This window comes from Carcharhinus amblyrhynchos, chromosome 5 (assembly GCF_965287045.1).
Source record: "Carcharhinus amblyrhynchos chromosome 5, sCarAmb.v2.hapA, whole genome shotgun sequence".
Classification (NCBI taxonomy): domain Eukaryota; kingdom Metazoa; phylum Chordata; class Chondrichthyes; order Carcharhiniformes; family Carcharhinidae; genus Carcharhinus; species Carcharhinus amblyrhynchos.
This window is the reverse complement of record NC_137328.1, coordinates 79,812,190-79,837,448: the sequence shown is the minus strand read 5'-3', so window position 1 is coordinate 79,837,448 and position 25,259 is coordinate 79,812,190. Positions and strand designations below refer to the sequence as shown.

Sequence of the window (25,259 nt, the reverse complement as noted above, 5' to 3'; positions counted from 1 at the left end):
AAACATTGTCAAAACAATATCTTATTAGAAGAATTAAAAATAGCAAATACTGGAAAAACTCAACAGGTCTGACAGCATCTGTGAAGAGTAACAGAGTTAACATCAAAAGGACTCAGAACATTAACTCTGTTTTCTGTGAACTCTGGACCAGCCGCCATCACATCTAAATGCGAGGGCAGCTGCTGCAGTCACTGGATGTCCAAGCTGCGGGGAGAGAGTGAGGTCCGAGTTCTTGGAGCAGGGCAGTGATGTGAAGTTGTCAACCACTGAATTGAGTAAGCTTGGATGGAAGGGGAGGCAAACCTCCCTACCCCAGTTTGTCCCATGTCCCCCCACCCGCCTGCCATTCATTTCCTCCCTCCACTCCACCCCCAGGCTTCTTCCATGAGACTGCTCCAAACAGGGGCTGTGAGGAAAAGATCCAGGATTTGGAGACAGAGTCAGATAAGGAGATAAGGTGCCAATCATTTGGGACTGAGATGAGGAGAAATTATTTCAAAGGGTTGTGGACGTTCCATCGTTGAATACATTAAGGCAGGAATAGATAGATTTTTGGTCTCACAGGAAATTAAGGGACATAGGGAGTGCACGTTAAAAAGATCAACCATGATTATATTGAACGGGGGACCACGCTCAAGGACTCATATAGTCTACTCCTGCTTCTATTTGTTATGTTCTTGTGAGTGGGGAAGAGACAGAGATACCATGGGAAAGAAAAGCAAACAAAAAGTTGAACTCCTGAGTTTCAGGGATGCTGTGGATGATACACAGAAGCTATACTACTCAGAGCTTGTTTGGCTGACCTAGTGTTCTCTAATTTGAATTTATACAGTATTCTTGCTATTTCAGCTAGGAATGCACATAGATGGTACAGTAATTCAACTTGTGCATTACTTCATTGGGGTAAGAAACGTCCAAAGGAACCTAATTCCAGCCTTAGCACTGATTCCCGTGGGAAGCCATAGTTCACTTGAAGTCATCTCACTCAAAGTCACAATTTTCAGGAGTGTTACAATTTACAGTGAAGATTTGCTGTATCTTATGTTTACTGTCCATTAATTTTGTATCCATGTCCTCTTGGTCTGTTGCTAAATTTAATTTGAGGTAAAACTGTGGATTTGCCTTCTCTCTTCACTGCGCTATATCTGAAATAAGAATTTTGGGAGCAAGGTAGGAAATTAGCAAATGTAGTAATCTCAAGATTACTCCTGGAGATTGGGTCAACGATGGGAAGCTGAGGGAGAGGGTTCACAGGTTTGATTTATAACTATCAGGGAAAAACTCTTTTACAATGTTTTGAGCTTTTTTGTGAAACATAATTCAAGAAACCTACAAACATAAAATATGAATTTATTTAGTATTGTACATGGGAACTGAAACAATAGACCATGTTAGGTCAACATTCCAATCAATTAATACTACATTAAATGTCCAATTCATCTTCTCCCTTTACCAATTTTATACAAGTTTATTTATTAGTCACAAGTAGGCTTACATTAACACTGCAATGAAATTTCTGTGAAAATCCCTGAGTCTCCACACTCTGGTGCCTATACACTGAGGGAGAATTTAGCATGGCCAACGCCCCTAAGCAGCATGTCTTTCAGACTGTGGGAGGAAACTAGAGCACCTGGAGGAAACCCACGCAGACAAAAGGAGAACATGCAATCTCCGCACAGACAGTGACCAAAGCCAGGAATCGAATACTGATCCCTTGCCTTCTGAGGCAGCAGTGCTAACTACTATGTCACCATGCCACCAACTAAGATTCTCAGATGTCCCATACTCTTAAACCCCATCTAGGCTAAAACACTAGAACTGCGCATACACAATAATGGCAACAATCACACTGATAAAAATAGAAGGATAATGCAGATGAATTCATGGCTAGAAAGATGGTGCAGGGACGATGACTTTACTTTTGTGGGATATTGCGACCATCTCCAGACCAGACATTTGGGACTGGATGGGTTGCACCTAAATAGAGCTGGACTAGATTCTTTGGGGGGTAGGGGGGTGGTTTAAGTTAACTTGGCAGGGATGTGGAAACCAGGAGGAAATATCAAAGAATAGCAAGGTTTTCAGAATACTGGGTGAGATATGTGGCATGAGAGTAGGGAACAGCAAGTTATTAGGTGATGTCGAAGCAAAGGAGATTGCAATGAAGTCTAAATCAGGGTTAATGTGTGTATATGTGAATGCATAGAGCGTGATAAATAAGATTGGTAAGTTACAGCCACAGTTTACCATATGGGCAATATGACTTTATGGCTATAAAAGAGACCTGCTTCAAAAAAGGAAGGACTGGGTGTTAAATATTCCTGGATACAAGGTGTTCAGGAAAGAAAGGAAAGGGGAATAGCTGTGATATTGATCAAGCAGAGCCTTGCAGTGCTGGAGAAAGAAGATATCCCTGAGGATATAAGGACAGAACCTATTTGGCTCAAGCTAAGCAAAGTGTAATTGCATTGCTTGGTGTAATCTATAGGCCAACAACTAGTGGAAAAGGTGTGGAGGAACAAATTCACAATAAATTATAGATAGGTTCAAGATATTTGGAGTAGTTATAATGGGGAACTTTAATTGTATGAATATAAACCGGGAAAGTAGCAGTGTAAAAGGCAGAGAGGGCAGAGACATTTTCTACACAGTATGTTTCCAGTCCGCTCTAGATCTGGTTCTTGGGAATCATAGAAACCCTACACTACTGAAAGAGGCCCTTCAGCCCATCGAGTCTGCACTGACCACAATCCCATCCAGGCCCTACCCCCAATCCATACATAACCTATGCATCTATGGTCAATTTAGACGGCCAACCTGCACACCTTTGGACTGTGGGAGGAAACCGGAGCACCCAGAGGAAACCCACGCAGACACAAGGAAAATGAGATGAGTTGAGTGGATCATGTGTCAATAAGAAAGCATCTAGGGGACAATGATCATTTTATCATAAGATTTAGATTGGCTCTGGAAAAGGACAAAGACAAATCCAGGGTAAAATAATTAACTTGTGGAAAGCCAACTTCACTGGAGTAAGAATGGATCCGAACCAGACAAATTGGAATCAAAGGCTGGCAGGAAAATCAACTGAACATTGCACCTCCAAGAGGAGATAGTTTGGGCACTGTCAAGAAATACAAGGAAGACAAATCCAGAGTTCCCTGCATCATAAAAGAGGTAGCAATTAAGATGAATAAGAGAGAGTGTGTTTGTGACAGATGACAAGTGGATTACATAACAGTGAGAAGGATGAATATAAAAAGTTCACAGGAGAAGTGAAAAAACAAGTAAGAGAAGCAAAGAGGGAGTATGAACAGAGGCAGGCAGCTAACCTAAAAGGGAATCCCAAAGTCTCCTCTCAACATATCTATGATAAAGAGGAGTAGGGCTGACTAGGGCCAGAAAGGAGATTTATACAGGGAGACAGGAGGAATAGCAGAGGTATTAAAGTAGTACTTGGTCGAGGGAAAATACAGTAACTAGACCAGGGTGAAAGAGGAGATAATTAATACACTAAAATGAATTAAAATTGATAAGGAGGAGAAAATGGATATGCTATTCATACTTGTAGTTGATAAAACATCAGAACTGGATGAGATATATCCAAGGATATGAAGAGAAGTGAACAGAAATTGAGGAGATACTGGCAGAGGTAACAGAGAGGGACAGAACAGGTTGGGAGAGAAGTTAACAAAAGATACAGTATGCTTGGCTTTATTAATAGGAGCTTGGAGTACAGGAGCATGGGTGTTAGATGAACGTGTGTATGATACTAGTTTGGGCTCAGTTGGAGTATTGCATCCAATTGTGGGGATCGTGTTCGAGAAAAGATGTGATGGTATTGGCGAAAGAGTGTAGAAAATATTCATGACAATGGTCTAGGGTTAAGGAACTTTAGTTGTGAAGAAAGATTTAAGTCATTGGGACTGTTTTCTTGGAGAAGACAAAGAAAGAACAAAGAAAATTATAGCACAGGAACAGGCCCTTCGGCCCTCCAAGCTGCACTGACCATGCTGCCCATCTGAACTAAAATCCCTATCCTTCCTGGGACCATATCCCTCCATTCCCATCCTATTCATGTATTTGTCAAAATGCCCCTTAAAAGTCACTATCCTATCGAAGTTGAGAGAATATTTGATGTTAGTTTTCAAAATCATGACAAGACAGATATAGAGAAGCTGTTCATATTCATGAAGGAAGTGAGAACAAGCTGACGCAGATTGAAAGTAATTGGCAAAAGAAGCCAAGATGGCATGAGGAGAAACTTTTTCAGTGGTTCAGGTCTGGAATGTACTGTCTGAAAGTGTGGTGGAAGCAGGTTCAATTGAGGCAGTCAAAAGAGAATTAGACTGAAAGGAAAAAATACAGTGTTCCAGGGAGAAGGCAGGGGAATGGCACAAGGTGCATTTCTCAGTACTGGTACAAAAGGATGATAGGCCTCCTTTGTTCACGGTAACAATTCTTTGATTCTGTGATATAGAGTCACATTCTACTCCAGAAATTGAATATTGCTGAAGTGAGAGGGAAATTGATGAAGCCTTTAATCTTGGACAAACACAAGGATACTAAAATTCAAACTACCACAACTATTTGTATTACAGGAGAAAAGCGTGCTGACTGGTTGGTCGGCAAGTCAATTCTGATGGCCAAGGTGTTGACTCCCACAGTTGATAGATCCTTCAAATAAATCCGAGCCATTTCCTGCACTTCTGTCCTCACCCCACCCCCTCCTACAACCACGATAGAGTCCCCCTTGTCCTCACTTTCTGGCCCAGCAACCCCTGCATCCAAAGAATCATCCTCTACCATTTCCGCCAGCTCCATCATGATGCCAGCACTAAACTTATCTTCTCCATCCCTTCCCAGTCATCACTCCATTGGGACCATTCCTTCTGTAGCACCTTGATTTCCCTCCTCAATCACCCCCAACACCTTGTCCCCTTCCTACTGCACGTTCCCAGGAAAATGCAGGACATATAACCCTCTTACTTCCTTCTTCCTTGTCACGCAAAGCCTCAAACCCTCCTGGTGAAGCAGCAATTTACAAGTGCTTCTTGTAATTTACTTTACCCTATTCGCTACGCACAATGTGGTTTGCTCTCCATTGTGGAAACCAAATGCAGATTGAATGACCGCTTTACACCACATTTCTGCTCAGTTCACAAGAATGACCCCAAATTTCCAGTGCCCATCCACTTTAATTTGCTGTCATGCTGACATCCTCACCCTTGGCTTGCTGCTGTATTCCAGTAAAGCTCATCGCAGAGTTGAGGAACAGCACCTCATCCTTTGATTTGAAATTTTACACCCTTCTAGGCATAACACTTGAGTTCAAAAATGTAAGGCTAAAAACGCTGTCTCCTATTTTGTTTCTCTCTTTTTGCATGTGTGCTGGTCTTAGTCTTGTTTTTCATGTTTTTCTTTTCGGATATAACTATTCATTATTCTGCCACTCATAACCACTCTGGGTAAACCTTTTCTGTCCTTCCTCTAGCCATTATCACTCACTTTGCCTTTTGTACCGTGACATTTTTGTCACATCATTTCTCCTGCAACTTACAATATGACAAATCATCCCTTTTGTTCTTCTTCCACCCTTTCACTTGCTCAAAGCTTGTTAGATTTCCATCCCCCTTCAGTTCTGAAGGGAGCTCCTTGACCTGAAACAGCTACTCTCTTGCTCTCTACACAGATGCTGGCAGACCTGCGGCGCACTTCCAGCACTTTCTGCTTTCCTTCCAGGAAGCTGGCAGCACCCTCAAGTGCATTTGGAGCTATCAGCTCAAAATTTATTCATTCAATTTGGAAAAGAAAAGTGTCAGAGAATTAACAAATTATTGTACCATCCAATTTCAACAGCATGAATTAATTATAAAGCCTAATAGCAGCAAATCAATATTTGGGATGTCTGCAGTCTTAAAATTGGGCAGAAAAATCACATTGGAATGGGTTTCCAAGAAGCAAATGCAATGACAGTCCGGTAAGATATACTTAGTTGGTTTTCACAAGCACAAAGCTGAATGTTCCTAAGCTCAACACTATTTCTTGGTGATGTGATCATGGACTGCAGTCATTTGTGTTTATGTGGTGCCCTCTGGTGGCATGGGGATGTTCTACAAGGAGCACAATCCTATTCTCATTTAACTTCAATACATCTACTCTTTCCAGATGGGATACTTGGGAAAACTAGGAACCGCAGCTAATTTTCTTCTCCTGAACACAGAGGGCAATTATACTTCAAGAAAAAATGTCATTAGACCTGGATCTTCCAAGGAGCAGCAACCATCGTTGGATACCCACTCGACTCGAACTTTTCCCCCGCCTTGACAGCATTTCCTGCTGAGTCTTCCGTGTCCAGCTTCCTCAGAAATGAGGAGTGTTATGTCTCTCAGAGAATTCCATCAGATCTCAGTAGAGTCAGGAAAGGGTTGAGAGCTTCAAGTTTTTAGGAGTCCAGATCAGGAACAATCTGTCCTGGTCCCCCCATGCTGACACTACAGTTAAGAAAGCCCACCAATGCCTTACTTTCTCAGAAGACTAGGGAAATTTGGCATGTTAGCTACAACTCTCACCAACCTTTACAGATGCACCATAGAAAGCATTCTTTCTGATTATATCACAGCTTGGTGTGGCTTCTGCTCTGCCCAAGACCACAAGGAATTACAAAAGATCGTGAATGTAGCCCAATCCATTACGCAAACCAACCTCCTATCCACTGACTTTGTCTACACTTCCTGCTGCTTCAGCAAAGCAGACATTCTCTCTTCCATCTTTTTCCTTCGGGAAAAAGATACACAAGTCTGAGGTCACGTACTAACTGACTCAAGAACAGTCTCTTCCCTGCTGCCATCAGACTTTTGAATGGATCTACCTTGCATTAAGTTGATCTTTCTCTACACCCTAACTATGACTTTAATACTACATTCAGCACTCTCTTCTTTCCTTCTCTATGAATGGTATGCTTTGTCTGTATAGCGCACAAGAAACAATACCTTTCACTGCATGTTAATACATGTGACAATAATGAATCAAATCAAATCCTGCCAAATCAGGACTTATGGATTTTTTTAGGAAAATAACTGGAAACAAACAGGACATTATAGTAAACTAACCCATAATCGAATGATGGAGGAAATTTCTGAAAAATAACTGATTAGCAAACTGCTTCCTACCCTCTTGATGGGATGGAAGTAGTGCATAATGAAAGCAAGGTTCAGATTTAATCTGAAATATTTAACTGATTCCAAAATTGTTCAGAGATGTAGTTGGTAACATGCCCCGTAACTTCATTGGATTGGCAGTAGTCAGATTTCTAGTCCACTCATAGAGAGGGTCAGATGGTTAGTGAAGGGGAGGAGATGTGGTTAAGGCATCATGGTTGTGTGATAGGTGGGTGGTCAGTATTGTGGATGGGGGCTCAGTAGAGGGACGTAGCCAGTGGAGAGGCCATTGGATGATCAATGAGGAGATCAATTGGTCAGGGTGGGTAACTTTTATTGCAAGATAGTTGGAACCATCTGAAGTCTGCGATCTATGTCATCCTTTCAGATGGTTCCCAATGCAGAGTAATCACCCAACATAAGTTTGAACTTCATGGGCCATTGTCATGCAATCTTTACCCAGGGTCTCCCATGATTCCAGGGTTGGAGCGGAGTTCCATAGGGTATCTTTGGGTTACTGCCCCGTTATGATGCCCTGGAGCTTGGAAATTATAGGCTGCCTCCTGAAATAAAAACTAACCATGTCTATCACTTATGACACTCTTAAAAAAAATTAGAGCCAAAGAATATCATAATTTTTACAAAGTAAAATCGAGTGGGTATGGATGTTAGATAAGAGACAGAATCATTTTCTATTATCCCATTGATGGATTGGAGTCCCATCTGGAGATCTGAAAGTGTACAGTTGGACAGACAGGAATAATTGCTTAGCATCTGCTCAACATAAGTGGCTTTGTGTTTTATAACTGCTATGTTATTAGAGAAAACCACCATGAAGGGTGATTTAGCATTGGTGTTATTGTTATGAGTTAAGACAGTATTGTTGCATTGATGGCAAGTAACTTCAAAAATTTGGTCTTCCCATCAAAGGAAATGTTTGTCCTAATAGTTCAGGGTGTCTCTCAGACTCTTTACTCTTGTTAGTCTGGTCTGTTTTGCATAAGGGAGGAACAAGGGTTACACAAAGTATTATTTCACATAAACCAGGATCAAACAACTGCCCTGCCTCCCAACGAATACATACTGATCTCACTGTGCAGGGTTTCTGTGGGCTTGAGGCTGCAGGCTGACTCCCTCACCAGTATTAACTCCCCTCTGTTGATGGTTACTTCATTCCCAATGATCTTTGCCAGAAGCCAGTGTTAATATAGTCTGTGTAATGGACATTACGCCAACTTTTGCCCCTGGATCTCAGATTCATGCTCAGAATTAAAATTAGTCCATATTGTGAAGAACTTTCTGAGCAAAGCCAGAACAATTTTTGTCTGTTTTCTTTTTTGCTTCAACAACTACACAGGATTATGTACCATGTACATATACCTTACAAATGGAAACTGGTCATTTGGCCCAACAAGTCTAAGTGATAATCTGTGCATCTCAGCCTGTCAAGATATCTTTCTGTCCCTCCCTCCCTTGTGTACTTATCTAGCTTCTCCTTGCATGCTATTCTTCTCATCCCTTTCTTGTGGCCGTGAGTTGCAAATATTCTCCACCCTCTGAGCAAAGAAGTTTCTCTTGAATTCCTTAATGCTTTTATTAATGACTATCTTCTATTTCTGGCTCTTAACTTTAATACATGGAATTGTAAGCCTGCTATTAGTATCCTGCTGCATTTGCTTCACTGATGTATTGTATCCATTAGCTGCTGTCCATAATTTAGGATTCACTGATTGAGGCTGGCCCTGCTAACCCAAGCACCAGGAAAATTTACAGGTAGGTTTCAGTTCAGGAGATTGCTTATAGGAATTGTGAGCTGGACATGAACATGTGGATGATATTGGGAGAGAAGCATCAAATCTGTAGACATGAAATCAGTACTGTATGAACCCCATTGTTAATGGGCATGGAAAGATTATTTTTTTCACCTCTGGGTCAAGGGACATGACTGCTCCCAAGGCTCTGACAATTTACAGCGTGATGCTGAAAGCAACAGTAATATAACAGAAAAAGCAATTCAAATGTGAGGAGAAATATTACTGCAGTAATGACAACTGTAAGCTATCAAGGTGTAAAAGAGAATTTTAATTAAAAATTGGAATATTTTAATTCCACTCACCTTGCTCCTTCCCCAATTCGTCTTCCTATGCTCTAACTGGAGCTTTTTTATTTTTATAATTTACTTTTCTTTTCAGAAAGTGAATCTAATAATTTATTTGAGAGTTTTTTTTTCCTGACTGCAAATCTTGCCTTCATTTTTCTCTAAGTCACTTCCACTAATTTTGGAGGTAGGCGAAATTTTCTTTCATTCTGGACCCGGATGAGAGTGTAAGAGTTCGGTTGCAATCATGCATACTACAGAACTCCACCCAAAGGTTGTCGGGTCAGACACAAGCCTTCTTGGATCAGGTCTTTAACAGTGTAGACATGTGCCTATGGCACTCATGTGCCTCTCTATTCCCAATCGCTGATCCTGGAAATGTGGGATGTTGATAACTGGCTCCAGGACTACTGTTTAATCATACCCTTTTGCCCAAAAACAATGGATTGAGGCCTTGGTACCCATCCCACCAATCTCCATGGTTCAGGTGATGGCCCCACTTCCACTTGTTCAGGAAATGAATAGCTGATAAGAGTAGGCATACTTTTGCAGATGCTATGTCATAGAAATAAAAATCAAGCGTGAAGTTACACAGCATGCCGATTCATTATTACCCATTTCACATTATCACTTATGTTGTCTTTGAAGTGGTCCTGGAATAGCATCCACCAAGGTTGTCATGGTTTCACCCAGCTTTAAAGTTAAAAGTTTACTTATTAGTCACAAGTAAGGCTTACATTAACACTATAATGACGTTATTGTGAAATTCCCCTAGTTACCACAGTCTAGTACCTGTTCGGATCAATGTACCTAACCAGCATGTCTTAAGGTGCAACTCAAAAGTTTTAAGTTTATTTATTATTGCTACAGTAATCTTACATTAACACTGCAATGAGGTTAATGTGAAAATCCCCCAGTCACCACACTCCGATGCCTCTTCAGGTAAACTCAAAGTGAATTTAGCATGGCAAATGCACCTAACCAACACATCTTCTGGGCTGTGGGAGAAAACAGGAGTACCTGGAGGAAATTCACGCAAACATGGGGAGAATGTGCAGATTCCGTACAGACAGTGGCCCAAGCCAGGAATCGAACCCAGGTCCCTGGTGTTGTGAGGCAGCAGTGCTAACCACTGTGCCACCGTGCCGCCCTCATTCTAAAGTCCTAAAATCATTCTGTATCTTGCTGTGCAGGCCAAAATCTCCATTATGCAGACTGACATGCCTTGCTTTTTATTTTGCCATTCCTGGCTGGCACTATCAGTGGAAATTCTATTCAATTTTTGAAAAAAAAAGTAAGCAAATAAAAGATGAAAGAAGAGAATGTTCACCTTGTCACTGCATCCAGCAAAACATGGCGACAAGTAGGTGATGCCATCAGACCCACAGACAGGGTTGAAGGTCTCTTTTGTACAACCACAATGTTCATTACACGGTACAGTTAGATTCCTTTGGAGCCCATTGAAGGAACTGAAAAAAAATGAAGAAATCAAGTGAGAAAATGTTCAGAAACTAAAAATTACATGTGAATCCTCACAAGGCTGCCGATCTATTGAAGCATTACTATATGGCCAAGCCCAGATGCTGCAAACATACAATTTCGACATGTTCCAGGCATTGTGGGATTGTGATTACTATAGTAGAATGGATGATGAAGTTGATGTTGTCCTCTTACAGATTAATACAGTGTCAGCACCACTACATGAATCTTTTGTTTAACTTCTTTCCAACTGTGGCAGCTGTATGTTGAGGTCAATATTTTTCTCCATTATACAATCCACACTCAAGAGCAGCTCTCACATTCAGAGGCAGACTCTGATTTATGCAGACTCCACTAACTCCAATTCATTTGTTCAAGTGACAGATTATCTGTAAGTGGCCTTGTAAAACAGAGAGAAATGCTTTTGTTTAACATTGATTCAAGTTCTAGCAGAGAACCTGTTTACTCACATGAGTAATGACTGATTGGGATGAGCAAACAGCTAAGCCCGAGATCCAAACTCTGGAACTGGAGGTAAAGTGGTTAATTTTCTTAAATACATCTCTCACAAATGGATAGAAAACAGCAGGGGACTAAACCAAATGTTCTGTTTATCACTGAGCTGGTAATTTTACGGCAGATGGAACATTTGCATTTGGAATTGTATTGTTCTGGATTCAGTTTACTGTTTACTCTGGTTGACTAATGAGCTCCAACATGACTTGGTCAGGTAGCTAAATGATGTGTTTTACTGTCCATCCAGCTTACCTCCACAAAAGTGCTCTCCCTCTAGTTAAACCACACACCAATAATTGTGTGAGTCCACAATACTATTGTTACCTATTCAGGCTGAAAGTAAATGGAAGGGGGAGAAGAAAGCAGATATTCTCAATCAGCCCAGGCATTCAATGCGTTAAGGGGTAATTCAGTAGCAAAAACTATTGTATAGTGTCCCTTAATGATACATTAATTCACCTGGCCTCATACTACCTCAAAACAAAAAGCATTGATATAGGTGTACATCTCTGTGCATGCCAGCCATCCATATTTTACTCAGTTTGTGTTTTGGTTTAATTTATTATTGCCATATGCATTAGTACGCAGTGGAAATTTTTGTTTCTTGCGCGCTATACAGACAAAGTATACCATACATAAAGGAAGGAAGGTGCAGAACATAGTGTTACATTCATAGCTAGAGTGTCGAGAAAAATCAACTTAATACGAGGTAGGTCCATTCAAAAGTAGCAGAGACTATTTCCTTGGGTGGATGTAGCTGTTACTAGGCGGCATAACTATAAGGCTCATGGTGGGAGATATAGGAGGGATGTCCGAGGTAGATTCAGAGAGTGGTTGGGGTGTGGACTACACTACCTGCTGTGGTAGTGGAGTCGGACATTTTAGGAACTTTCAAGCGGTTAATGGATAGGCACATGGAGGACTCCACAGTTATAGGGAGTGAGATAGCTTGATCTTGGGATTGGACATGGCTCGGCACAACATTGAGGGCCGAAGGGCCTGTACAGTGCTGTAACATTCTATGTTCTAAAAACCTGATGGCAGCAGAGAAGAAGCTGTTCTTGAGTCAGTTGGTACGTGAACTCAGACTTTTATATATTTTTCCCAACGGAAGAAGGTGTAAGAGAGATAGAGTGCATGAGGTCCTTGATTATGCTGGCTGCTTTTCTGAAGCAGCAGGGGGTGTAAGAGTCAACAGATAGGAGGCTGGTTTGTGTGATGGACTGGGCTTCATTCACGACCCTTTATAGTTTCTTGCAGTCTTAGACAGAGCAGGAGACATACCAAGCTTGATACAACCGGAAAGAATGCTTTCTCTGTTGCATCTGTAAATGTTGGTGAGAGTCATGGTGGACATGCCAACTTTCCTTGCCCTCATGAGAAGGTAGAGGCATTGATGGGCTTTCTTAACTATAGTGTGAGCATGGAGGGACCAGGACAGGTTGTTGGTGATTTGGATACTTAGAAACCTGAAGTTCTTGACCATTTCCACAGCATCACTTTGATGTAGACAGGGTCATGTCTTCCACTATGCTTTCTGAAGTCAATGACTATCTCCTTCATTTTGTTGACATTGGGGAAGAGATTATTGTTGTCGCACCAGTTCACCAGATTCTCTATCTCTTTCCTATTCTCTGTCTAGGCATTGCTTGAGATCCGACCCACTACAGTGGTGTCATCAGCAAATTTGAAAATCAAGTTGGAGGGGACCAATCATAGTTGTATGAGGAGTATAGTAAGGAGTTGAGGACAAAGTCATGTGGCACTGGTGTTGAGGGTGATCATGGATGAGGTGTGGTTGGCCAGCCTTAATTATTATGGTCTGGGTTAGGATTTGCCCACAGTTAGGCAAGGGTTAGTCTTGCCTGTATTTATGCACAAAAGATGTCTACTGCTAATTAGTAAAAGCCAATTTCTAGTTTGGCCTCTAAAACAGACTTTAGGCCTCTGGTTAACATATTTCATGTGTCGAGATTCTTCTACAGGAGGTCTCCTACAGAAGACAACAAATATGGTGATGCAATCTTTCAGGTACTACTTGTGTGGGCAAAATTACTCCATTGCATCAGTTTCCAGGAAGTGGGTGCAACCTGGTCCATTGTCACCCCTTCCATTTGCATGTGTGGAGAGTGCACTGGCAATGTTATAAAAGCACCATGCATAATTATTTTAAATTAAACAATACCCAAAACTTTATCTACCCTTTTACTCAAAGCTAAATAGCTGTAAATGTCTGACTGGACACTGTCACAGTCAACAATTCTAGGGGCAGGAATGAACATGGCTCCAAATGAACCATCTGGCATAAGTGCCTCCTGGTGTCAGTGTGAAATAAAGACTTCCATTAATGTCACAAGAACACAATAGGAGGAGAAATAGATGGCAAATTAGTTCTTGAACTTAATCGAACATGAAGTAGATAGCAACCATTAGCTACTGTTCTGTACATTTCTTGTTTCTGTTTTGCCAAGTTCTCTAATACAATTTTTCCCTACATTCCCATATCCTCAGCAGAGCAGATAAATTCTGTTACTTAATTTCATAAAACTACTTTCAGATTGATTTTCCAATTGTAGCAGAGGTCTAAATATTGCATTAGAGAGACTTATGGGTTGTTCCAGCAGTAAATCAAAATGCCAAGGCATAAAATGTAGCAACCCCTCGAGCAACAGAGAAATAGAGTAGGTTGTTTTGCAAGATATTTCTCAAAGTTTATTATTTTGCTCCTTCGCACACCCTCACAAATCAAAGCTGGAGCAGTCTCTCAATAAGTAGCTCTGTTCAGTACTGAGCCAAATAGACTAGGAGGAGCCTGTAATTTGATCCTTATTTAGTGCTGAGTTAATACGAGTGTACTTCCAAATGGCACAAAATAATGGTGAATGCCTATCAGTCCATCCTTTCCTCTCTCTAGATTCCATATACTCGCGTTTCCCTCCCGTGTCCCCACCTTCCGATCATTTCCACCTCCTAAACTTGCCTGCAAACTTTGCAATGGAGAAAGATTGATGAGGTCCTGCTACATGAGCTATGTCAGGGTTCTTGATTAAATTATTCTGTGGAGACCTGAGAATGAGTCTTGATTGTTCCTCAGGACTCTCTGTACCAGTATGCCATTACTACCTTTCACCCAATAGGCTTTTCATGCTAACAAATTTAGAGCTGGTCTGTGAAAGGGAAGGAAGTTGGCTGAAGTTCAGTATTTGTAAACTTGATCTGGACCAAAAGCATCTTTTGAAATGAGATGGAGGGTTGAATATGAAAGAGTGGATGTTGAGGTAACATTCAGATGAGGAATAATTGGTTTGTGATGAAATTCAAAATTTGAGTTCGTCTTCCTCTTTTTAGATTAAAATCAATTAATTGTGAAGCATAAATGCCTACAAAAACTCAGAATGCATTATTTTTAATATAAAAATGTTAATTTTTCTAGGGAGTATATTTCTGACCTTTGTAGAAATATACCAACCATGCTTTGTCTTTTAATGCTGGATTTTCCTTTCAGGCATTTTTGAATTTATTTTTTTCCCCCCAGTACAAATGGAAGAATGGTTCTGCTGAAGTTGCAAAGCCCATGGAGCTGTTTTCTTTCACATGTCAGAGCTTCTCTAAGTAGTCAGTCTTTTGGGCTGTGTCAGCTTTTAAAGTTGGTGGTCATATTTTGCTTTTTTATTACGTAAAGTGAATGGCTGGAATTTTTCTCAAATTGTTATCATTCTGCAACAGAATTCCTGCTTGTGTTCCGGCCAATTTATAACAGCGGAGCAGGAACAATTGCAAGAAAATTCCTGGCACTTCTGTCTCCATAAATGCACAAAATCTCTACACTAGTCACCTGAGGAAAAAAGCATTTATATACAGGCTTGACTTGTCCACAAGCCCCCACAATTCCAAACCCCCCCCTCACCCCTCCCCAAACCCACCTGTCTGAACATGGTCACATGTGAACTGCAATGAGACTTCAAAGGTTTGTGAAGGGGTTCAGAAGAAATAAGAAGGGTTTCTACCTCTACCCTGATATCTGCTGGCACTGCCTGTCTGAGGCCTGTGGCATTGGTAGCAGAAGGAATAGAAATTGCAGAGATTTTTCAGGCCTAATCGCACCACCCTTACTTACCTGCAATGGAATGAAGGATCAAATGGCCCTCATCCCTGCCTGACAAGAGGAGGGATGGAAGTTGAGGCCAGAGCTGATAGGTGGCGGTAGGCAGTATCCCCTGTCCCATTTTCCTTAATTGTCCTTTGCTGTGCTATCCTGATACCAGCTACCTGGGGGAATCCAATCCATGATCCTTAATCTTAATTCTCTGACAAAGTGGCAATGGTGATCTGGTAATTGGAAGTCTCTCAGTAATGATTCAGCAGTTCAACAAATGGAAAGTTTCCACTTTGAGATTTACCACATAAGTGGAATTGGAACAGTAAATTGATGGTAGGAACAAATATGTATGGGATGTTTTATGTAGTATAAACTCTTCTCCTTTCAGATTATCTCAGTTAGAGTTTAGAGCTATCTTAAGATGAACTCCTGTCAAACAATTCCACAATAAAATCAGAACCCAGAGTGTTATCATGCGCTATTTACCCGTTCATATAGGCGACAGTTGCTCCTGCAACAGGCCCTGTTTCACAACCCAGAAACAGCAGCATCACATACGTAGCTGTTGACAGCATGTTTACAGTCATTGTCATTTTAATGGCTCCCAGTGGAGTTAAACTCATTTTCTTCAGCACAAAGCCACCCAGGAAAATTCCGAGGCACACACAAGGAACGGCAGTCACTCCTAAGAAGAGAAATACAGCAAAGATAATGAATCATGCTTGTAAAGCACATTAACCACACAATGAAAAATGTAACCCTGCTGAAATGCATTTTTGTACTGGCATTTGGATTGGGCCCCTGTAGAGCTGTGGATGTCAAAATATCTGATACAAGCACTGGCATGTATCCAATTGGAATTACCATTACTGACTGGTAAAATTACTGCTTCCAACAGGTTCAAACTTATTTTCATTCATTCATGGGACATGGGCATCACTATCTTGCCAGTATTTATTGCCCATCCCTAGTTGCCTTTGAGAAGGTGCTGCCAGTCCATATGCTGTAGGTTGACTCACAATGTCATTAGGGAGGGAATTCCAGGACTTTGACCCAACGACTGTGAAGGAACAGTGATATATTTCTAAGTCAGGATGGTGAGTGGCTCAGAGGGAACTTTCAGGTGATGGATGTTCCCATGTATCTGCTGCCCCTGTCCTTCTAGGTGGAAGTGGTTGTGGGTTTGGTAGGTGCTTTGATGAATTGCTGCTGCGCATCTTTAGATAGTACACACTGCTGCTAGCGAACATCAGTACTGGAGGGAGTGGATGTTTGTAGATGTGGCGCCAATCAAGTGCTTTATCGTGGATGGTGTCTAGAGTCTTGAGTGTTGTTGGAACTGCACCCATCCAGGCAAGTGGGAAATATTCCAACACACTCCTGACCTGTGCCTTGTAGATGGTGGATAGACTTTGGGGAATTAGGTGAATTACTCACTGCAATATTCTTAGCCTCTGACCTACTCTTGTAGCCAATGTGTTTATGTGGTAGTCCTGTTGTATTTCTGGTCAACGGAAACCCCACAGATGTTGACAGTGGAGGATTCAGTAATAGCAACACCATTGAATGTGAAAAGGCAATAGTTAGAGTGTCTCTTATTGGTGATGGTCATTGCCTAGCTTTTGTGTGGCACAAATGTTACTTGCCACTTGTCAGCCCAGGCCTGGATATTGTCCAGATCTTGTTGCATACAGACATGGACTGCTTCAGTGTCTGAGGAATCGTGAACATTCTGCAATCATTGGCAAACATCCCCACTTTTTACAACATATGTGAATAAAAGCAGGGGCTGCAGAGAATATGAGCGAACTGACCACAGTCCTAATGGTGCAGGGAGCCATTCAAGTGAAGAGACAGTATAGTTAGGGGATAGATATCGTTCTCTACAAGTGCCAAATGTGTGAGTCCTGAAAACTGTGGTATCTGGGGGGATCTTATAAAGACGTATAAGATAATGAAAGGGATGGATAGGGTAGAGGTAGAGAGATTCTTCCCGCTTAGAAAGGACAGCAGGACTAAAGGGCACAGCCTCAAGATAAGGGGAGGAGGCAGTTTAGAACGGAGTTGAGGAGGAACTTCTTCACTCAAAGGGTGGTGAATCTCTGGAATTCTCTGCCCATTGAAGTGGTGGAGGCTACCTCACTAAATATATTTAAGTCACGGGTAGATAGGTTTTTGACAGACAAGGGAATTAAGGGTTATGGGGAGAAAGCGGGAAAGTGAAACTGATCCACTTCAGATCAGCCGTGATCTTATTGAATGGCGGGGCAGGCTCGAAGGGCTAGATGGCCTACTCCTGCTCCTATTTCTTATGTTCTTACCTGCCTGGCACCTGTGTTAAAAAGATCTCAGGTCTAGAGACGAGCTTGGAATAGTAGGGGAAGGATCTAGTTGTCATGGTCCACATGAGTACCAATGAAATAGAAAGAGATTCTGCTTATGGGACTTTGAGCAGCTAAATCTTGCTGGCGTTTAGGTTGGTGAGATTTTACAGTCCTGCCAGTGGTGCACCTCTCCCTCAGTTTCGTGGCAGCAAGGGTGCATTTAATGAGAAACCTTGTTGACAACAGCAGGATCATGAGATCCCACAGCTAGCAAGCAGTACACCACCTCCCACTCCACAAAACACACCAGACAGGCAGAGGATCGAATGGCAGAGCAGGTTCAATGGGGCAAATGGCCTAATTCTGCCCCTATACATTATGAACTTATAATAAGGTGGTGGTAGAAGGCTGTTTGAGTGACTGGAGTTGGTACCCAGTGGTACACCACAAGGTTCAGTACTGGGTCGCTTATTACTTGTTTTATATATATAAATGATATAGGTGGCAATGAAGGGGGAATGATAAGCAGGTTTGCAGATAACACCAAGATTGGTAGGGTGGTTAATAATGAAAAAGGAAGTCATAATTTACAGGAGAATTTGGATGGGTTGGTTAGATGGGCAGAGCAGTGGCAGATGGTAAGTGTGAATGATATACTTTGGAAGTAACAAGACAATGGAAGATTTGATGAATGACAGGACACTGGGAAGCTTAGAGGAATAGATGGATCTTGGGTTACTTACTCACAGATCCCTGAAGGTGGCAGAGTAAAAAGGGTAGTTATGAAGGCATATGAGATATTTGCTTTTATCAGTCATGACATACACTATAGGAGCAAGGAGAAAATGCTGAAGCTGTACAGAATGTTGGTTAGGCCACAGCTGAAGGGCTGTGTGCAGTTCTTTCTGCTCACCCTGACTATAGAAAGGATGTGATTGCACTAGAGAGGATACAGAGAAGATTCACCAGGATGCTGCCTGGAATGGAGTATTTGGGCTAGAAGGAGAGACTGGATAGGCTTGGATTGTTTTCTCTAGACTACAGAAGGCTGAGGGGGGACATGATTGAGTATATAAGATTATGAGGGATACAGATAGGATGAATAGGAAGCAGCTGTTCTCCCTATTTGAGGGATCAATCATGAGGGGGGCATAGTTTTAGGGTAAGGGGCAGGAGATTCAGAGGGATTTTGAGAAAACATTTTTTCACTCAGAGGATGGTGGGAACCTGAAATGCACTGCCTGGGAAGGTAGTGGAGGCCTGAAATCTATCAACTTTTAAAAGCATTTGCAACAACCTAACATTCAAGGTTATGGGACAAGTGCTGAAAAATGGGATTAGTGCAACTTTAGTGGTAGTTATTGTCAGTGCAGAACAGAAGGCCGAAGGGCCATTTCTGCACTGTATGATTCTATGACTAAAGATATTAAAGTTACTGCTACTGGCTTCGGTAGGCTCCCCCCACCCATCCCCACCTTCCACAGGACCCTTTAGGCAGGAGGAATGCGGAACATAACAGCTCGTAATATTCAACCCACTGTTATTGTACCAAAAATTGCATCTAGTAAAAGAGAACATGAGTAGAGTACACCGCCCTTTAGAAGAATGCTCCTCTGCATATCCGAGAGATCTTTGGCTATTTGGAACAGTTTAACCCATGTTTGCTGCAGAGAATCAATGAACTATTTTCAGCAGCAGCCTTGGGTTAAAATAATGTGATACTCATCATTCAGAAGCTGGAGACTGGCACTAATCATTTCATCTGAAACCGTTATAAATTATAGTTGCTCATTCCAGACTTGTCAGCACAAATTAAAATGCTGCATCTGATTTTTACAGCCAAAGGGTAGTTAATGTGAGATGGATTCTAATTCGTTTTGGATGACATTGCAAAATGTCTCCTAATTAGAAAAGATGCTAATCTAAGATTTGCTTTGGTGAAGCTTAATCAGAGTCAAAATGAGATACGGAAAGTAAAAGCGTAACACCACATTCTTGGATGGCAACGCTCCAAGCTCCAAAACTGATAGCTCCTGAAAACCTTCTGAACACATTAGAGTCAAATTTACAGGGAAAGTCATTTGGAAACAAATTGGAAATTTCTCTCCCCTAACCATGTCTCAAATACTGGGGATAGAAATATTTTGCACACTATTTGTACTCATTGCAGCATTGGTGCAAACATGGACAAAGGAGCTGAATTGAAGGGATGAGGTAAGAACTTTACCCTTGACATCAAGACAGAATTTGACTAAGTGTGGCATTAAGAAATGTGTGGTGAGAGTTCTTCAGGACAGTGTCCCATTTGCAGTCATCTTCAACTGCTTCATCAATGATTTTCCCTCCACCTTAAGTGCCCTTAGCAATGTTGGATGTCAGACTAAATAAGCATCTCTTACAACTAATGTTGATATAGATATAAATTCAATAAATACGTTATGTGATGTTATTTGTATGTGCTAACACATTTGAGTTGATTGATTATATACCTATTCCAGCATCTACTATAAATTGGGAAAAATGAATAGGTTCCACGCTAAATTCCACTCCTCACACCATAACATTGAATACCACATTGTTAGCACAAAAGATTAAGAAAATTCAGGAACTGTATTTCAAAATTCAGTGTTGTGTCAGAATGCAAGTTCTGAGGATGTGCAAGGAAAAATGCATCTTTTTCCAATACTTCTGCAGTTCCTAAATAATTTCAGAGCACATTCGAGTGTTTAATCTCTTCAAAGAGGCACATAGAAGAAAGCTGACTGGTACCAGCATTAACTCTTAATAAAGTTTTCCAAAAAACAAATAATCTTGCCAAAACATGCAGGATCAGAAACCGGTATGCATTTCACTCATTTTGCAGGAAATGGCATAGATCAATGACCAACGCTCAAAGTATGGCTGCTGCCAAACCAGGTGTAAGGTTTTCGGGCATCCTTGGTGACCACATGGAAACATTGCTGGCTGAATTAAATGTGAAAAGAATCTTTCTGCAATTTTGGGCAAAATTCAATCTGCGCTTGTTTCCATAGAGAAAACAGGATATATGGCCAAATCTGGATAGTGTGTGACCTAGAGAGAACTTGTTGGTGAAGATGTTCCTAAGCAGCTTCTGGGTGGTGGAGTTGGTGATTTTAGGACACTCAGCAAAAAAAGGGCGAGATATTGCAGTGTCGATACCAATGGGGGAAGGAGTGGAGAAATTGTGTATAAATATTACTACCAATAAAATGAAGGCACAAGAGATGTAGACAGATGGGACAAAGGGACATTGGGACATTTTTCATAAGCATTATTTTATGTGCACTACTTTAATCAGGGGCCCAGCTAAGTCACAAGTAGTATCCAACCTGCCTATACGCATCCTGACCACAAACAGTGCAAACAAGTGACTGGTTAAAGATTCTAGAAGTTTATTGCTCGCCCCATGAGAACACCTTGTGCTTCCACAACGATGAGATCCTTCAATCGTGTGTTTTCCAAAATCTTACTTATCAGACACCATTGCTGGTGACAGAGCCTGATCTCAAAAAACATAACACACGCTTGGAGGTTAGGTGGTTCATTGCCTGCACCTCCATTTTTGCTCTTCCAGACACAGAGAGAAAGACAGAATGAAAGCAATAGAGATATTGGCCGGGCTTTTACGACTGTGCTCAGGCGAGGCTCGTAAAATCCCACCCAAGGCCAACAGAGAATTTCATTTTGCAAGCCTCACCCATCCCAACTGATAAAATTCCAGCCATCAAGTTTATGAGAAAATTTTATGATTTTGAGCTCCCAATGCAGAGCTTCACGTTAAAGAGAGGACCTTGGAAATTTGGGAAGAGAGGTTACTAAACCTGCTCAGTGGCCTGTACAATTTTCCAACCATTAATTTTAATGTTTCAGGTAGGCCATGAATTGGATTGTCTGACCTTTGCACCCAATGATATGTTCCTGCAATATTCATTGACAGAAGAATGCCTGAACAAAAGATTACCTTGTACTATTCTGTAATTAATTCGAAATTCCATCTGAAGTCTAATCAGAAGCAATTAAGAATGCAAATGATACATTGACCTCTTTTAGAAAGAGCTGGAGTAAAGAAATAAGGACGTCTTGCTGTAATTGTACAGGACCACACAGATTACTGTGTACAATTTTGGTCTCTTTATTTGCGGAAGGGTGTACTTGCCTAAAGAAGGGTGCAGTGAAGTTTCACTCGATTGGCTTGTCAAATGAAGAGAATGTCCTATGAGAAAAAGATGAATAGAATAGGCCTATATTTTCTGTGATTTAAACGAATGAGAGGTGATTGCAAGGAAATTTTGAAGATTCTGACTTGGTTTGACAGGGTAGGTACTTAGAGGAAACTTCCCTGGCTGGGGAATCGAGAACTAGGGGACATTATCTCAGTTTAAGGGCCCAATCATTTAAGGCTGGGATAAGGAGGAATTTCTTCACATGGAGGGTTGTGAATCTTTGAAATTTTCTACCCATGGGAACTGTGGGTGCATAGTCATTAGGTATATTTAAGGCTCAGAAAACTTCTGAATCATGTCCCTACATATCAGTGTAAATCATTGATAAATATCGCAGAAAGCCGAGCAGTGGCCTTGCAAGGCCCTTATGGAAACAGCCTTCCAGTCACAAAAACAGTCGTTGACCTTTACCCTTTATTCGCTGCCACTGAGCCAATTTTGTACCCAACATCCCATCTTCTTTAGGAGCCAATGGGCTATTACCTTTTGGACAAGTCTGAAAGGTAGAGCCCTGTCAATAACCTTGTTAAAATCTGTGTACACTACATCAAGCATTCCTCCCTAGCTCCTCAAAAAATTCAATTTAGTCAGACAAGACTTACGCTTAACAAATCCAGTATCAACTACCCCTTGGCTAAGGACTCTGAGGACTGCCTGCCCTGGTAAAAATATAAGCTGGAACCTTGAGAAGAAGGGACAGATTTAAGAAGATACTACACAAGACAAAAATTTATCTTCGGTGTTTATTTCTAATTCTGTAGAGAATTTGTGTATCTTATCTAACCTGTGAGTCTTTGTTACCACTCCTTTGAGCTCCTATTTCCCTATCGCAAGCTAAAGCTGGATTGAAAACAGTGAGAGGTTAGATTCTTGCAGGTCATCGAGTGCCCTTTGATCTCCATGATAAGAACATGATTTGTCTATCGCCTCGACTGTAACATCTAAATGTTGTCTGTGATTTAAGTAGAATATGATTAGCAGGAGTTTTGTGTGGCATAAAGGACTAATTTAGTAATGATGAAGACATTTAGCCAATTAGCAAAAAGCCTTTTTAGCCTATCAGAACATATCCCATTGGTATCTGAACTGTTCCAGGATAGCATTCAGCTGCATTTTAAATAATCCCACTCTTTCTGTCTCTGTGACCCAACACAACAGAATATTCTGAATAAGAAATTATCCCTAATACCTGTTTATAAATTTGCTTCATATCAATTTAAATCCATACCATCTTCCCGGTTCACCTGTTTATTTGAATGCATTGTTGTGAATTTCCTGTATGACTATTTGATATCCTCTGTTAGGTTATGCCTGAACTATTTTCTTTCCACATAGTACTGTTCAAGCATCCCCAAATATCTCTCACAGCTTGCTTGCTTCAGAGATGGACTTTTCTGATTGCATTCTCCTGGAACAGATCCAAACCACCCAGGAGCATGTAGTTGGAAATGCTGCAAGTTTTCCTCCTCAGTGTGCATTGGTTTGTGTGCGCTCAGTATATCAACGTGCAGTCCTGATGGGCAGGGCTCCATATCAGGGCCACTCAATCAGATGATAAATCCCAACTGACTTCTTGGGTGATGCAAAGTATTACGTGGAACCATTCTAAAGAAGAGCCAAGACAGTCCAGTAACTATCTATCTCTTAGTAAACATCAGTACAACCCATAATCTGGGCCATTACATTGCTGCTTTTGGGAGGTTTGTGAAAAATGCCAAAATTCTCTTTCTTTTTTTGATATTGTTCTTGTGGCATTTTCTTGCACATATCCTGACGCATGTTTAAAGCAGAGTAGCTGTTGAATAGGCTTCTGGAAGATCTTGTGTCCTAGCCTGTGTTGCCAGGCTCCATGGGATTTGTGAAGAGGCTAAACTCCTCATCTATCGGAGGCACCCATTGCCAGCATTTATATTGAGAGTTTTCATGTCCTCTGTACAGGGACCCTACAAAATCTTGAGGCTGGTATGCTGGATGAAAATAGAAGACATAGGAAGAACAGCAGCCCATTTGGTCCTTTAAACTTATTCCATCATTCAATATGATTATGGCTGATCTTCTACCTCAACTCCACATTTCTGTGCTATATTCATATCCTTTGATTCCCACAGCATCTCAAAGAAAACATAACATCTCCCTGAAGGGGCAAAGTATGCGCCACTGGAAAGAACAGTGTAAATAGCAGCAGGGGCCCTAAAAACATACAAGAGGCAATGTTTTATATCTTTAATGCAGCCTCACACCAAGACAGGCCAGTGTGGCTTAGTTTATAGCACTCTTGTCTCAGATCCACCAGGGCTGGGCTCATGTCCCTCCCCAGAACTTTGACACAAAAATCAAGACTAACACTTCAGTGCAGTCCTGGTGCTCTGCTTTATTGTTGGAGGAACTGTCTTTTAGATAAGATGTTAAACACGCTTCCTGTACTCTTTCAAGTGGATGTGGAAGAAAAGCAGAGAATCCTCTTTATATTCTAGCCAATATTCACCCCTGAAACAGCATTACAAAACTGATTACCTGCTCATTATCACACTGATGTTTGTGGGAGATTATTGTACATATAAACTAGCTATTGCATTCCCTACATCACTGATGTGGGGAATTTATAACCCGTTAATAAGGTTTTTATACAGTAGACATTTTAGAAAGTAGGCACTGACAGAACTACCAGCTAAGAATTAAATGATTTTCAAAACAAAATTATAAGCTGACAAGAGAATAGTTTACATATATGTGAATGCAGTAAGAGAATTAAACAAGTAATTATGATTTAAAACGTATATGCTGATATTTTAAGTAGATTTTTAAGTATTGTATGAACCATTGTTCTCCTTAGCTGAAGGCAAGATACCACAAGATGTGATGATAAAGGCGAATAGTTCAAAACCAAAACCCTGAAAACTCTATAGTTAGCAAAATTTATATCAGAAAATTTGTTATGCTGGAACAGATATTGTAACTTCATGAATTGGTATATTCATTGTTCAGATGGAGGTGTGCCCGGACATGGGATCATGTGTCTATTGGAAGAATCACTTTGACTGCAATAGTGACTTTAGCCAAAATGGGAGTTAGTGTCCGGATTTAATAGCCTATCATCAGCAAGCATGAGAGGGAAACAAACTGTCATTTGAGGAGCAGTCCCGTGCAGAAATCTTCAAACTTACTGGGTGGGATTTTATGGCCTTGCTCGGGGAAGACCAGAAATTCCCGCCTGAGGTCAACGGAGATTTCCACTGTCAGGCCGTTTCCTGTGCCGATTCTGTGGTGGGCAAGGTGGTAGGGATTTACCAGCATTTCCTCTTTGATAGAGTTCCGGCCACTGTCTTACTGGCATTTCTA

General features: G+C 41.2%; 1 protein-coding gene across 1 annotated transcript in view; it reads right to left on the bottom strand.

Annotated features, from left to right (window-relative positions):
• LOC145343133 (solute carrier organic anion transporter family member 3A1-like) overlaps positions 1 to 25,259 on the bottom strand; it is a 295,740-nt gene that overhangs the window by 14,897 nt on the left and 255,584 nt on the right. Inside the window, exons 6-7 of the mRNA XM_080189069.1 lie at positions 15,839 to 16,037; positions 10,589 to 10,727 (exon numbers count right to left, since the gene is read on the bottom strand). Coding sequence (XP_080045195.1) covers positions 10,589 to 10,727; positions 15,839 to 16,037 — 338 coding nt within the window. The remainder of the gene's footprint in view (positions 1 to 10,588; positions 10,728 to 15,838; positions 16,038 to 25,259) is intronic.